This window comes from Hemitrygon akajei, chromosome 21 (genome assembly GCF_048418815.1).
Source record: "Hemitrygon akajei chromosome 21, sHemAka1.3, whole genome shotgun sequence".
Classification (NCBI taxonomy): Eukaryota; Metazoa; Chordata; class Chondrichthyes; order Myliobatiformes; family Dasyatidae; genus Hemitrygon; species Hemitrygon akajei.
This window is the reverse complement of record NC_133144.1, coordinates 10,340,953-10,355,398: the sequence shown is the minus strand read 5'-3', so window position 1 is coordinate 10,355,398 and position 14,446 is coordinate 10,340,953. Positions and strand designations below refer to the sequence as shown.

Sequence of the window (14,446 nt, the reverse complement as noted above, 5' to 3'; positions counted from 1 at the left end):
ACCCCCACAGATGCCGCCTGACCAGCTGAGAATCTCTCTGTGTTGCAGGCAGTCACAATGCCACGCTGTGTGTTTGTGACGGGAGTTGTATAGCAGGAAAACAGGCCCTTCAGCCAGACTCCTCCACGCTGGCCTGAGGATGGTGAGTGCAGCGAGCGGAAAGGACAGGCCCTTCAGCCAGACTCCTCCGCGCTGGCCTGAGGATGGTGAGTGCAGCGAGCGGAAGGAACAGGCCCTTCAGCCAGACTCCTCCGCGCTGGCCTGAGGATGGTGAGCGGAAAGGACAGGCCCTTCAGCCAGACTCCTCCGCGCTGGCTTGAGGATGGCGAGCGGAAAGGACAGGCCCTTCAGCCAGACTCCTCCGCGCTGGCCTGAGGATGGTGAGCGGAAAGGACAGGCCCTTCAGCCAGACTCCTCCGCGCTGGCCCGAGGATGGTGAGTGCAGCGAGCGGAAAGGACAGGCCCTTCAGCCAGACTCCTCCGCGCTGGCTTGAGGATGGCGAGCGGAAAGGAACAGGCCCTTCAGCCAGACTCCTCCGCGCTGGCCTGAGGATGGCGAGCGGAAAGGACAGGCCCTTCAACCAGACTCCTCCGCGCTGGCCTGAGGATGGTGAGTGCAGCGAGCGGAAAGGACAGGCCCTTCAACCAGACTCCTCCGCGTTGGCCTGAGGATGGTGAGAGCAGCGAGCGGAAAGGACAGGCCCTTCAGCCAGACTCCTCCGCGCTGGCCCGAGGATGGTGAGTGCAGCGAGCGGAAGGAACAGGCCCTTCAGCCAGACTCCTCCGCGCTGGCCTGAGGATGGCGAGCGGAAAGGACAGGCCCTTCAGCCAGACTCCTCCGCGCTGGCCTGAGGATGGTGAGTGCAGCGAGCGGAAAGGACAGGCCCTTCAGCCAGACTCCTCCGTGCTGGCCTGAGGATGGTGAGCGGAAGGGACAGGCCCTTCAGCCAGACTCCTCCGCGCTGGCCCGAGGATGGTGAGTGCAGCGAGCGGAAAGGAACAGGCCCTTCAGCCAGACTCCTCCGCGCTGGCCTGAGGATGGTGAGCGGAAAGGACAGGCCCTTCAGCCAGACTCCTCCGCGCTGGCCTGAGGATGGCGAGCGGAAAGGACAGGCCCTTCAGCCAGACTCCTCCGCGCTGGCCTGAGGATGGTGAGTGCAGCGAGCGGAAAGGACAGGCCCTTCAGCCAGACTCCTCCGCGCTGGCCTGAGGATGGTGAGCGGAAGGGACAGGCCCTTCAGCCAGACTCCTCCGCGCTGGCCTGAGGATGGTGAGCGGAAAGGACAGGCCCTTCAGCCAGACTCCTCCGCGCTGGCCCGAGGATGGAGAGCGGAAAGGAACAGGCCCTTCAGCCAGACTCCTCCGTGCTGGCCTGAGGATGGTGAGCGGAAGGGACAGGCCCTTCAGCCAGACTCCTCCGCGCTGGCCCGAGGATGGTGAGTGCAGCGAGCGGAAAGGAACAGGCCCTTCAGCCAGACTCCTCCGCGCTGGCCTGAGGATGGCGAGCGGAAAGGACAGGCCCTTCAGCCAGACTCCTCCGCGCTGGCCCGAGGATGGTGAGTGCAGTGAGCGGAAAGGACAGCCCCTTCAGCCAGACTCCTCCGCGCTGGCCTGAGGATGGTGAGCGGAAAGGACAGGCCCTTCAGCCAGACTCCTCCGCGCTGGCCTGAGGATGGTGAGTGCAGCGAGCGGAAAGGACAGGCCCTTCAGCCAGACTCCTCCGCGCTGGCCTGAGGATGGCGAGCGGAAGGAACAGGCCCTTCAGCCAGACTCCTCCGCGCTGGCCTGAGGATGGTGAGCGGAAAGGACAGCCCCTTCAGCCAGACTCCTCCGCGCTGGCCTGAGGATGGTGAGCGGAAAGGACAGGCCCTTCAGCCAGACTCCTCCGCGCTGGCCTGAGGATGGTGAGTGCAGCGAGCGGAAAGGACAGGCCCTTCAGCCAGACTCCTCCGCGCTGGCCTGAGGATGGCGAGCGGAAGGAACAGGCCCTTCAGCCAGACTCCTCCGCGCTGGCCCGAGGATGGTGAGTGCAGCGAGCGGAAGGAACAGGCCCTTCAGCCAGACTCCTCCGCGCTGGCCTGAGGATGGCGAGCGGAAGGAACAGGCCCTTCAACCAGACTCCTCCGCGCTGGCCTGAGGATGGCGAGCGGAAGGAACAGGCCCTTCAACCAGACTCCTCCGCGCTGGCCTGAGGATGGCGAGCGGAAGGAACAGGCCCTTCAGCCAGACTCCTCCGCGCTGGCCTGAGGATGGCGAGCGGAAAGGAACAGGCCCTTCAGCCAGACTCCTCCGCGCTGGCCTGAGGATGGCGAGCGGAAAGGACAGGCCCTTCAGCCAGACTCCTCCGCGCTGGCCTGAGGATGGTGAGTGCAGCGAGCGGAAGGAACAGGCCCTTCAGCCAGACTCCTCCGCGCTGGCCTGAGGATGGCGAGCGGAAAGGACAGGCCCTTCAGCCAGACTCCTCCGTGCTGGCCTGAGGATGGTGAGTGCAGCGAGTGGAAAGGAACAGGAAGGAATTGATACCAGTGCTGAGGGGAGATTTCACAACCAGTAGCATGGCGGCTAACGTAATGCTTTATAAAGCCAGCGATCTGGGATCAATTCCAGCCACCGTCTGTACAAAGTCTGAACGTTCTTCTTGTGACTGCACGGGTTTCCTCCCACGTTCCAGAGACGTACAGGTTCGGGTTAGTGAGCTGTAGCCACTCTTTGTTGGCAACACTTGTGCGATCCTCAGACTGTGCTGGTCGTTGATGGGAACGACGCATAAAGTTTTGATGTCCCCCCCCCCACCCCCACGACAAATAATTAACCTAATCTTTAAATCTGTTTGGTGTTATTTTTCACTTCTCAGGATTGGTTATCGGTGGGAAGGGCAGCGTTTACTGTGTCTGAGAGCCTGGTGCTGCACCTGCTCCCGTCCTTCTGAAGTCACTCTGCTGAGGAGGAAGTTTCAGGAGTTGGACCCAGCCATGAAGGGTGGGCGATATATTCCAGCTCAAGGTGCTGTGCAACGTGGAGGCACACGGTACTTATAGCAGTTCACACGATGTTATTACAGCACCAGCGACCCCGGTTCAATTCCCGCTGTTGTCAGTAAGGAGTCTGTACATTCTCCCTGTGACCGTGTGGGTTTCCTCTGGGTGCTCCAGCTTCCCCCCACATTCCAAAGACTTACGAGTTAATTGGTCATGCTGGTATAATTGGGAGGTGTGGGCTTGTTGGGACAGAAAGGCCTGTAGAACTACATCTTTAAAATAAAATAAATAACATTTTAAAAATCGCAAGAGACTGAATCTGGAACAACAAACAATGTACAGGGCAAACTCAGGGAGCTGAGCAGCTTCTGTGGAGGGAAGCGTTTAAAAAAAAAACCCATGAGGTGTTCCAGATGTAGGCGGGAAGGATCTGAACTGGGGAAGTGGTCTAGATAAAAGCTCTCGACCCGAAGCACTGACTGGCCATTTCCCTCCAGAGGTTCTGCCTGACCTGCTGAGACCCTGTAGTGTTGTCTGTGAGTTACTCAGGACAGGGAGCGACTTGCAGGGAGTGGAGTTCTGTGAGGCACCAGCGGCACATAGATCTCTGGGGCCAAGGAACAGGTATGAGTTGTGCTCTTACCTTTCCCACCTTCCCAAGCTTCCAGCTGAATGAACATGACATAGGGTTAAGAATTGGGCCGTTTTGCCCAATGAGTCTGCTCCACCATTCCATCTCAGCTGATTTATTATCCCTCTCAACCCCCACTCTCCTACCTTCTCCTGGTAACCTTTGATGCCCTGATTAATCAAAAACTATTGACTATGTCATCACCAGAAAGAGGGACTGGCAAGACGTGAGAGTGACAAAGGCCATGTGTGGTGCCGACTGCTGGACGGATCATCGACTCATAGTGTCCAAGTTTAAACTTCGCATCCTGCCTGTGAGAAGACCCCAAGTTCAGAAGACTGCAAAGAGGCTCAATGTCTCCAAGCTGAAGAGTAGCGTAGTTGCAGAAGAATTTGGTGAAGACCTAGATAGCCGGCTGCTTGACACACCCCAGGATGACCACACCAGCGTTGAAGAGCAGTGGACGGCTTTCGGAGATGCAGTCTACTCTACCGCTCTCGAACACCTCGGACCAGCAATCTGTAGACATCAAGACTGGTTCGATGAGAACAACGAGGAGATACAGGCACTGTTGTCAGAGAAACACCAACTGTTCAGAGCACACCAGAACGATCCCACATCACAAGCAAAGATAGATGCCTTCGCCAGTGCAAGACGGAAAGTGCAGAAGAAACTCCGTGAGATGCAGGATGTCTGGTTCAGCAATAAGGCTGATGAGATCCAGGGCTACGCAGACAGTCACGACACCAAGCGTTTCTACAACGCTTTGAAGGCTATGTATGGACCTCAGTCCTCTGGCTCCTCCCCCCTCCTCAGTGCCGATGGGACTCAGCTGCTGACAGAGAAAAAGCAGATTTTGGAGAGATGGGCTGAACACTTCACCCAGGTCCTCAACCGCCCTGCCAAAATCAATGATGAGGCCATTGCTCGCCTACTTCAGGTGGAGATCAACCTGGACCTTGACAACCTCCCCACAGAAGAAACCAGAAAAGCCATCAGGCAGCTTTCTTGCAGCAAAGCACCAGGATCAGATGCAATCCCTGCTGAAGTCTACAAAGCAGGAGGCCCATTCATGATACAGAAGCTGATTGAGCTCTTCCAGTCTATGTGGAATGAAGGAAAGGTCCCGCAACAGTTGAAAGATGCCAGAATTGTCCACATCTACAAGAGGAAAGGCAACCGCCAGTCTTGTGACAATCACCGAGGCATCTCCCTCCTGTCCATAGCTGGGAAGATCTCGGCTCGCGTCCTGCTTAATCGCCTTCTCCAACACCTTGAGCAAGGTCTCCTCCCAGAAAGGCAGGGTGGCTTCCGTGCAGAGCGTGGAACTGTCGACATGATATTTGCTGCACGCCAACTCCAGGAAAAATGTCAAGAGCAGCACAGCGAACTCTTTATGACCTTCGTCGATCTGACCAAGGCATTTGCTACGGTCAGCAGAGATGGCTTATGGAAGATAATGGAGAAGTTTGGCTGCCCTAGCAGGTTCATCACGATTGTTCGGCAGTTCCACGATGGCATGATGGTGAAAGTTTTGGATGATGGTGACGAGTCAGAAGCCTTCCCAGTGACGAACGGTGTGAAGCAAGGATGCGTTCTCGCCCCTACACTCTTTAGCATCATCTTCTCTGCTATGCTGACTGATGCCTTCCGCAATTGTCAGGATGGTATACACATCAGATACAGGACTGGCGGTGGGCTATTCAACCTCCGGCGTCTACAGGCTGTTACAAAGGTAAAGGAGACCGTCGTCAGAGACCTCTTATTCGCTGATGATTGCGCCCTCAACGCCAGCACAGAGCAGAAGATGCAGTGAGAAATGGACTGCCTCTCACGAGCCTGTGACAACTTCGGACTTACAATCAGCACCAAAAAGACCGAAGTTATGTACCAGCCCGCACCTGGAAAGCCCTACCAGGAACCACACATCACAGTAAAGGGGCAGAAACTACTGGCAGTCGACAGCTTTACTTATCTGGGCAGTACTCTATCCCGAGCGGTGAACATAGATGCAGAGATCAGCAACAGAATTGCCAAAGCCAGTGCCGCCTTTGGGAGACTCCGTGAGAATGTATGGGAGCGGAGAGGACTCAGCCTTACCACCAAGCTGAAGGTTTACCGAGCAGTGGTTCTCACCACCCTCCTCTATGCCAGCGAGACCTGGACTGTCTACAGCAGACACGCTAAACAGCTCAACCACTTCCACTTGAGCTGCCTCCGCAGACTTCTCCACGTACGATGGCAGGACAAAGTCCCAGACACGGAGGTCCTGGAGTGGGCTAGCACCCACAGCGTCTACACCCTCCTACAGAAAGCCCAAGCCAGATGGGCTGGCCGTGTCGTCAGGATGTCTGACAGCCGACTACCAAAACAGCTGCTGTATGGAGAGCTGAGCCAGGGCAAGCGCTCAGTTGGAGGGCAGAAGAAACGTTTCAAAGACTGCCTCAAAGAGTCCCTCAAAGACCTCAACATCAATCCCAGTAGCCGGGAATCGCTTGCTCTGGACCGCCCAACCTGGTGGAGCAGGACCACTAAAGGAGTGTATGCAGCAGAAATCAGATGCACCGCAGAGGCTCAGAGGAAACGCGCCATGCGCAAGGCTCGAGCTACCTCCACTTCCACTGCAGCACCTACCCTCATGTGTCCCACATGTGGGCGAGCTTTCAGGGCCCGGATCAGCCTCACCAGTCACCTCTGGACCCACAGTCACAAACCCTCCACCTGACAGAAGTCGTGGTCGTCTTCGACTCCGAAGGACGAACAACACAAATCAAAAACTATCAACCTCCGCTTTTAATGCACCCAATGACTTGGCCCCCACAGCCGTCTGTGGCAATGAATTCCACAGATTCACCACCCTCTGGCTAAAGAAGTTTTTCCTCCTCTGTTCTAAATGGATTGCACTCAATTCTGAGGCTGTGCCCTCTGGTCCTAGACTCCCCCACCCTAGGAAACATCCTCCCCACATCCACTCTATCTGTGCCCTCTGGTCCTAGATGCCCCCACCCTAGGAAACATCCTCCCCACGTCCACTCTATCTGTGCCCTCTGGTCCTAGATGCCCCCACCCTAGGAAACATCCTCCCCACGTCCACTCTATCTAGGCCCTTTAATACTTGATAGAGCTTTTGATAGGTTTCCATGAGATCCGCACATCGCACCCCCCTCCCCCACCCCACCGATTCTTCTAAACCTTAGCAAGCACAGGTGCAGAGCCGTCAAATGCCCCTCACATGTTCACCCTCTCATTCCCAGGATCATTCTTGTGAACCTCCTCTGGACCCTCTCCAACGCCAGCACATCCTTTCTTAGATGTGTTGTCCAAAACTGATGCAGCAGAGGCGGAAGAAAATACTCCAAGTGTTGTCCAACTCAACCTTGCTGATAGTGACCCTCTCCAACGCCAGCAATGAAGCACCCAGTGCTGGGACTAAGTCACAAAGGGCTGGGCAGTGAACCAAAACGATGGAGGAACTCAGCAGGCCGGGCAGCTCTTTGGAGGGGAATAAACAGTTGACATTTCAGGCCGAGACGGGACCTTTCATCAGGACTGGAAGGGAAGGGAAAAGAAGCCAGAATAATAGGTGGGGGGAGGGGAAGGAGGGCAAGCCGGCAGGTGATGGGTGGGACCAGATGAGGGGGCTTGTGTAGGGGTGGGGAGGAGGATGAAGTACCAAGCTGAGAGGTGATAGGTGGAAGAGGTAAAGGGCTGAAGAAGGATGAATCTGATTGAAGGGAGAGGTAGATGATAGCAAAGTGTGGTGAGGAGAAGAGGTATGAGGGGGAGCCAGAATGGGGAATGGAAAAACAGGAGAGGGGGAAGAAATTAGTGGAAATAAGAGAAATCAATGTTTATGTCATCAGGTTTTAGGCTACCCAGACAAAATATTAGGTGTCTCTCCTCAAGCTGAGTGCGGCCTCGTATTGGCAGTAGAGGAGGCCATGGACTGACATGTCAGATCGGGGATGGGAAATAGAATTAAAATGGGAGATCCCATCTATGGGGCAAATGGAGTGAAGGTGGTCAGTGAAGAGAGCAGGACGTCAGGAGCCCCTCAAACCAGTAACCCGAGCTTACCTTGCACGAGTTCCATAATGATGTAGATGGGCTGTTTCTGTGTGCAGACGCCAATCAGCCTGACGATGTTCGGATGGTCATACTGCTTCAGGATTCTGCAAGACAAACCCCATCCCGCCCCCAGAGAGCATTATTCCAGCTGCCCCTCCTCTTCCCTTCATGATGCAAAATACATTTATTGCAAGTTTACACTACAGCAAACACAGGGAAAATAACCGTGAATAACACAACGAGGGGTGTCCTGGTAGCATTACAGTACCAACAATCACCGACCCGGGTGTGATTCCCATTGCTGTCTATAAGCAGTTTGCACGTTTCACCCTGTGACCTCGTGAGTTTCCTCCAAGTGCTCTGGTTTCCTCCCACATTACAAAGAAGTACCAGTTCCCAGGTAAACTGGTCTCTTGCTAGTAATTGGGCAGCCGGACATCAGTGGGTGGTCACACCCACCAGACTCCAGCGCCCGGTCACTCCCATCCTACCCGGCGTGGTTTGGCTCGGATCCGGCACCAAACGCTAACCTGGCCTCCATCAGGAACTTGTTCTTCTGCTCTGCCGGCAGGTTCTCCCGGCACATCTTCACCGCCACCAACGTATTGTCGTTTCTCATCCTGCCACTGAACACCTCGCCAAAGTTGCCCTGCGGAGGAAGGTGCCTCAGGTGAGGAGAGACCCACAGCTCTCTGCATTTCCCAACCTCCCCAAATCACCCTCCAACTTCTGCCTCTCCTACAGAGCCACATCACTCCTGGTGTTCCAGCACGACATCCCCACGTCCTTACCCGACTCGGTCATCAACACAGTGGCCAAAGCAAGTCACACAGAGAGCTCTGGGGCCCAGAGGAAGCGGCAGTGGGTCCGAGGGTGCAGAGAGGTGGGGGGGGGGGGGCGCAGAGAGAGGGAAGGGGGAACGGGAGAGAGGGGAGGATGGGGGGGACGGGATTGTGATGGGAGAGAGGGGGTTGTGACGGGAGACAGGGGGGTGACTGGAGAGAGAGGGTTGTGATGGGATAGAGAGGGTGACGGGAAAGAGGGGGTTGTGACGGGATAGAGAGGGTGACGGGAAAGAGGGGGTGACGGGAGAGAGAGGGTTGTGACGGGAGAGAGGGGGTGACGGGATAGAGAGGGTTGTGACGGGAGAGAGAGGGTGACGGGAAAGAGAGGGTTGTGACGGGATAGAGAGGGTGACGGGAAAGAGGGGGTTGTGACGGGATAGAGGAGGTTGTGACAGGATAGAGGGTTGTGACGGGAGAGAGGGGGTTGTGACGGGAGAGAGGGGGTTGTGATGGGAGAGAGAGGGTTGTAAAAGGAGAGAGAGGGTTGTGACAGGAGAGAGGGGGTTGTGACGGGAGACAGAGGGTTGTGATGGGAGAGAGAGGGTTGTGACGGGAGAGAGGGGGTTGTGACAGGAGAGAGGGGGTTGTGACAGGAGAGAGGGGGTGACGGGAGAGAGAGGGTTGTGACGGGAGAGAGAGGGTTGTGACGGGAGAGAGGCGGTTGTGACAGGAGAGAGGGGGTTGTGACAGGAGAGAGGGGGTGACGGGAGAGAGAGGGTTGTGATGGGAGAGAGGGGGTTGTGACGGGAGAGAGAGGGTTGTGACGGGAGAGAGGGGGTGACAGGAGAGAGAGGGTTGTGATGGGAGAGAGGGGGTTGTGACGGGAGAGAGAGGGTTGTGACGGGATAGAGGGGGTGACGGGAGAGAGAGGGTTGTGATGGGAGAGAGGGGGTTGTGACAGGATAGAGGGGGTGACAGGATAGAGGGGGTGATGAGAGAGAGAGGGTTGTGATGGGAGAGAGGGGGTGACGGGAGAGAGAGGGTTGTGACGGGAGAGAGGGGATTGTGACAGGATAGAGGGGGTGACGGGAGAGAGAGGGTTGTGACGGGAGAGAGGGGGGTGACGGGAAAGAGGGGGTTGTGACGGGAGAGAGGGGGTTGTGGTGGGAGAGAGAGGGTTGTAACAGGAGAGGGTTGTGACAGGAGAGAGGGGGTTGTGACAGGATAGAGGGGGTGACGGGAGAGAGGGGGTTGTGACGGGAGAGAGGGGGTTGTGACGGGAGAGAGAGGGTTGTGACGGGAGAGAGGGGGTTGGGACAGGAGAGAGGGGGTTGTGACAAGAGAGAGGGGGTGACGGGAGAGAGAGGGTTGTGATGGGAGAGAGGGGATTGTGACGGGAGAGAGGGGGTTGTGACGGGAGAGAGGGGGTTGTGACGGGAGAGAGAGGGTTGTGACAGGAGAGAGGGGGGTGACGGGAGAGAGAGGGTTGTGACGGGAGAGAGGGGGTTGTGACAGGATAGAGGGGGTGACGGGAGAGAGAGGGTTGTGACGGGAGAGAGGGGGTGACGGGATAGAGAGGGTTGTGACGGGAGAGAGAGGGTGACGGGAAAGAGAGGGTTGTGACGGGAAAGAGGGGGTTGTGACGGGATAGAGGAGGTTGTGACAGGATAGAGGGTTGTGACGGGAGAGAGGGGGTTGTGACGGGAGAGAGAGGGTTGTGACGGGAGAGAGAGGGTTGTGACGGGAGAGAGGGGGTGACGGGATAGAGAGTGTTGTGACGGGAGAGAGAGGGTGACGGGAAAGAGAGGGTTGTGACGGGATAGAGAGGGTGACGGGAAAGAGGGGGTTGTGACGGGATAGAGGAGGTTGTGACAGGATAGAGGGTTGTGACGGGAGAGAGGGGGTTGTGACGGGAGAGAGGGGGTTGTGATGGGAGAGAGAGGGTTGTAAAAGGAGAGAAAGGGTTGTGACAGGAGAGAGGGGGTGACGGGAGACAGAGGGTTGTGACGGGAGAGAGAAGGTTGTGACGGGAGAGAGGGGGTTGTGACAGGAGAGAGGGGGTTGTGACAGGAGAGAGGGGGTGACGGGAGAGAGAGGGTTGTGACGGGAGAGAGAGGGTTGTGACGGGAGAGAGGCGGTTGTGACAGGAGAGAGGGGGTTGTGACAGGAGAGAGAGGGTTGTGACGGGATAGAGGGGGTGACAGGAGAGAGAGGGTTGTGATGGGAGAGAGGGGGTTGTGACAGGATAGAGGGGGTGACAGGATAGAGGGGGTGATGAGAGAGAGAGGGTTGTGATGGGAGAGAGGGGGTGACGGGAGAGAGAGGGCTGTGACGGGAGAGAGGGGATTGTGACAGGATAGAGGGGGTGACGGGAGAGAGAGGGTTGTGACGGGAGAGAGGGGGTGACAAAAAAAGAGGGGGTTGTGACGGGAGAGAGGGGGTTGTGGTGGGAGAGAGAGGGTTGTAACAGGAGAGGGTTGTGACAGGAGAGAGGGGGTTGTGACAGGATAGAGGGGGTGACGGGAGAGAGGGGGTTGTGACGGGAGAGAGAGGGTTGTGACGGGAGAGAGAGGGTTGTGACGGGAGAGAGGGAGTTGTGACAGGAGAGAGGGGGTTGTGACAAGAGAGAGGGGGTGACGGGAGAGAGAGGGTTGTGATGGGAGAGAGGGGATTGTGACGGGAGAGAGAGGGTTGTGACAGGAGAGAGGGGGTGACGGGAGAGAGAGGGTTGTGACGGGAGAGAGGGGGTTGTGACGGGAGAGAGAGGGTTGTGACAGGAGAGAGGGGGTGACGGGAGAGAGAGGGTTGTGACGGGAGAGAGGGGGTTGTGACAGGATAGAGGGGGTGACGAGAGAGAGTGGGTTGTGACGGGAGAGAGGGGGTGACGGGAAAGAGGGGGTTGTGACGGGATAGAGGAGGTTGTGACAGGATAGAGGGTTGTGACGGGAGAGAGAGGGTTGTGACAGGAGAGAGAGGGTTGTGACGGGAGAGAGGGGGTGACGGGAGAGAGAGGGTTGTGACGGGATAGAGAGGGTTGTGACGGGAGAGAGAGGGTGACGGGAAAGAGGGGGTTGTGACGGGATAGAGGAGGTTGTGACAGGATAGAGGGTTGTGACGGGAGAGAGGGGGTTGTGACGGGAGAGAGGGGGTTGTGATGGGAGAGAGAGGGTTGTAAAAGGAGAGAGAGGGTTGTGACAGGAGAGAGGGGGTTGTGACGGGAGACAGAGGGTTGTGATGGGAGAGAGAGGGTTGTGACGGGAGAGAGGGGGTTGTGACAGGAGAGAGGGGGTTGTGACAGGAGAGAGGGGGTGACGGGAGAGAGAGGGTTGTGACGGGAGAGAGAGGGTTGTGACGGGAGAGAGGCGGTTGTGACAGGAGAGAGGGGGTTGTGACAGGAGAGAGGGGGGTGACGGGAGAGAGAGGGTTGTGATGGGAGAGAGGGGGTTGTGACGGGAGAGAGAGGGTTGTGACGGGAGAGAGGGGGTGACAGGAGAGAGAGGGTTGTGATGGGAGAGAGGGGGTTGTGACGGGAGAGAGAGGGTTGTGACGGGATAGAGGGGGTGACGGGAGAGAGAGGGTTGTGATGGGAGAGAGGGGGTTGTGACAGGATAGAGGGGGTGACAGGATAGAGGGGGTGATGAGAGAGAGAGGGTTGTGATGGGAGAGAGGGGGTGACGGGAGAGAGGGTTGTGACGGGAGAGAGGGGATTGTGACAGGATAGAGGGGGTGACGGGAGAGAGAGGGTTGTGACGGGAGAGAGGGGGTGACGGGAAAGAGGGGGTTGTGACGGGAGAGAGGGGGTTGTGGTGGGAGAGAGAGGGTTGTAACAGGAGAGGGTTGTGACAGGAGAGAGGGGGTTGTGACAGGATAGAGGGGGGTGACGGGAGAGAGGGGGTTGTGACGGGAGAGAGAGGGTTGTGACGGGAGAGAGAGGGGGTTGGGACAGGAGAGAAGGGGTTGTGACAAGAGAGAGGGGGTGACGGGAGAGAGAGGGTTGTGATGGGAGAGAGGGGATTGTGACGGGAGAGAGGGGGTTGTGACGGGAGAGAGGGGGTTGTGACGGGAGAGAGAGGGTTGTGACAGGAGAGAGGGGGTGACGGGAGAGAGAGGGTTGTGACGGGAGAGAGGGGGTTGTGACAGGATAGAGGGGGTGACGGGAGAGAGAGGGTTGTGACGGGAGAGAGGGGGTGACGGGATAGAGAGGGTTGTGACGGGAGAGAGAGGGTGACGGGAAAGAGAGGGTTGTGACGGGAAAGAGGGGGTTGTGACGGGATAGAGGAGGTTGTGACAGGATAGAGGGTTGTGACGGGAGAGAGGGGGTTGTGACGGGAGAGAGAGGGTTGTGACGGGAGAGAGAGGGTTGTGACGGGAGAGAGGGGGTGACGGGATAGAGAGGGTTGTGACGGGAGAGAGAGGGTGACGGGAAAGAGAGGGTTGTGACGGGATAGAGAGGGTGACGGGAAAGAGGGGGTTGTGACGGGATAGAGGAGGTTGTGACAGGATAGAGGGTTGTGACGGGAGAGAGGGGGTTGTGACGGGAGAGAGGGGGTTGTGATGGGAGAGAGAGGGTTGTAAAAGGAGAGAAAGGGTTGTGACAGGAGAGAGGGGGTGACGGGAGACAGAGGGTTGTGACGGGAGAGAGAGGGTTGTGACGGGAGACAGAGGGTTGTGACGGGAGAGAGAGGGTTGTGACGGGAGAGAGGGGGTTGTGACAGGAGAGAGGGGGTTGTGACAGGAGAGAGGGGGTGACGGGAGAGAGAGGGTTGTGACGGGAGAGAGGCGGTTGTGACAGGAGAGAGGGGGTTGTGACAGGAGAGAGAGGGTTGTGACGGGATAGAGGGGGTGACAGGAGAGAGAGGGTTGTGATGGGAGAGAGGGGGTTGTGACAGGATAGAGGGGGTGACAGGATAGAGGGGGTGACAGGATAGAGGGGGTGATGAGAGAGAGAGGGTTGTGATGGGAGAGAGGGGGTGACGGGAGAGAGAGGGCTGTGACGGGAGAGAGGGGATTGTGACAGGATAGAGGGGGTGACGGGAGAGAGAGGGTTGTGACGGGAGAGAGGGAGTTGTGACAGGAGAGAGGGGGTTGTGACAAGAGAGAGGGGGTGACGGGAGAGAGAGGGTTGTGATGGGAGAGAGGGGATTGTGACGGGAGAGAGAGGGTTGTGACAGGAGAGAGGGGGGTGACGGGAGAGAGAGGGTTGTGACGGGAGAGAGGGGGTTGTGACGGGAGAGAGAGGGTTGTGACAGGAGAGAGGGGGTGACGGGAGAGAGAGGGTTGTGACGGGAGAGAGGGGGTTGTGACAGGATAGAGGGGGTGACGAGAGAGAGAGGGTTGTGACGGGAGAGAGGGGGTGACGGGAAAGAGGGGGTTGTGACGGGATAGAGGAGGTTGTGACAGGATAGAGGGTTGTGACGGGAGAGAGAGGGTTGTGACAGGAGAGAGAGGGTTGTGACGGGAGAGAGGGGGTGACGGGAGAGAGAGGGTTGTGACGGGATAGAGAGGGTTGTGACGGGAGAGAGGGGGTTGTGACGGGAGAGAGAGGGTTGTGACGGGAGAGAGGGGATTGTGATGGGAGAGAGAGGGTTGTAACAGGAGAGAGAGGGTTGTGACAGGAGAGAGGGGGTTGTGACAGGATAGAGGGGGTGATGGGAGAGAGGGGGTTGTGACGGGAGAGAGAGGGTTGTGACGGGAGAGAGGGGGGTTGTGACAGGAGAGAGGGGGTTGTGACAGGAGAGAGGGGGTGACGGGAGAGAGAGGGTTGTGACGGGATAGAGGGGGTGACAGGATAGAGGGGGTGACAGGATAGAGGGGGTGATGAGAGAGAGAGGGTTGTGATGGGAGAGAGGGGGTGACAGGAGAGAGAGGGTTGTGACGGGAGAGAGAGGGGGTGACGGGAGAGAGAGGGTTGTGACGGGAGAGAGAGGGGGTGACGGGAGAGAGAGGGTTGTGACGGGAGAGAGGGGGTGATGAGAGAGAGAGGG

General features: G+C 57.6%; 1 protein-coding gene across 3 annotated transcripts in view; it reads right to left on the bottom strand.

Annotated features, from left to right (window-relative positions):
- Window positions 1-14,446, bottom strand: part of fes (FES proto-oncogene, tyrosine kinase) — a 109,185-nt gene that overhangs the window by 16,310 nt on the left and 78,429 nt on the right. For all 3 annotated transcript variants that reach the window (XM_073024771.1, XM_073024770.1, XM_073024773.1), the window contains exons 14-15: window positions 8,208-8,326; window positions 7,687-7,781 (exon numbers count right to left, since the gene is read on the bottom strand). In XM_073024771.1, coding sequence (XP_072880872.1) covers window positions 7,687-7,781; window positions 8,208-8,326 — 214 coding nt within the window. The remainder of the gene's footprint in view (window positions 1-7,686; window positions 7,782-8,207; window positions 8,327-14,446) is intronic.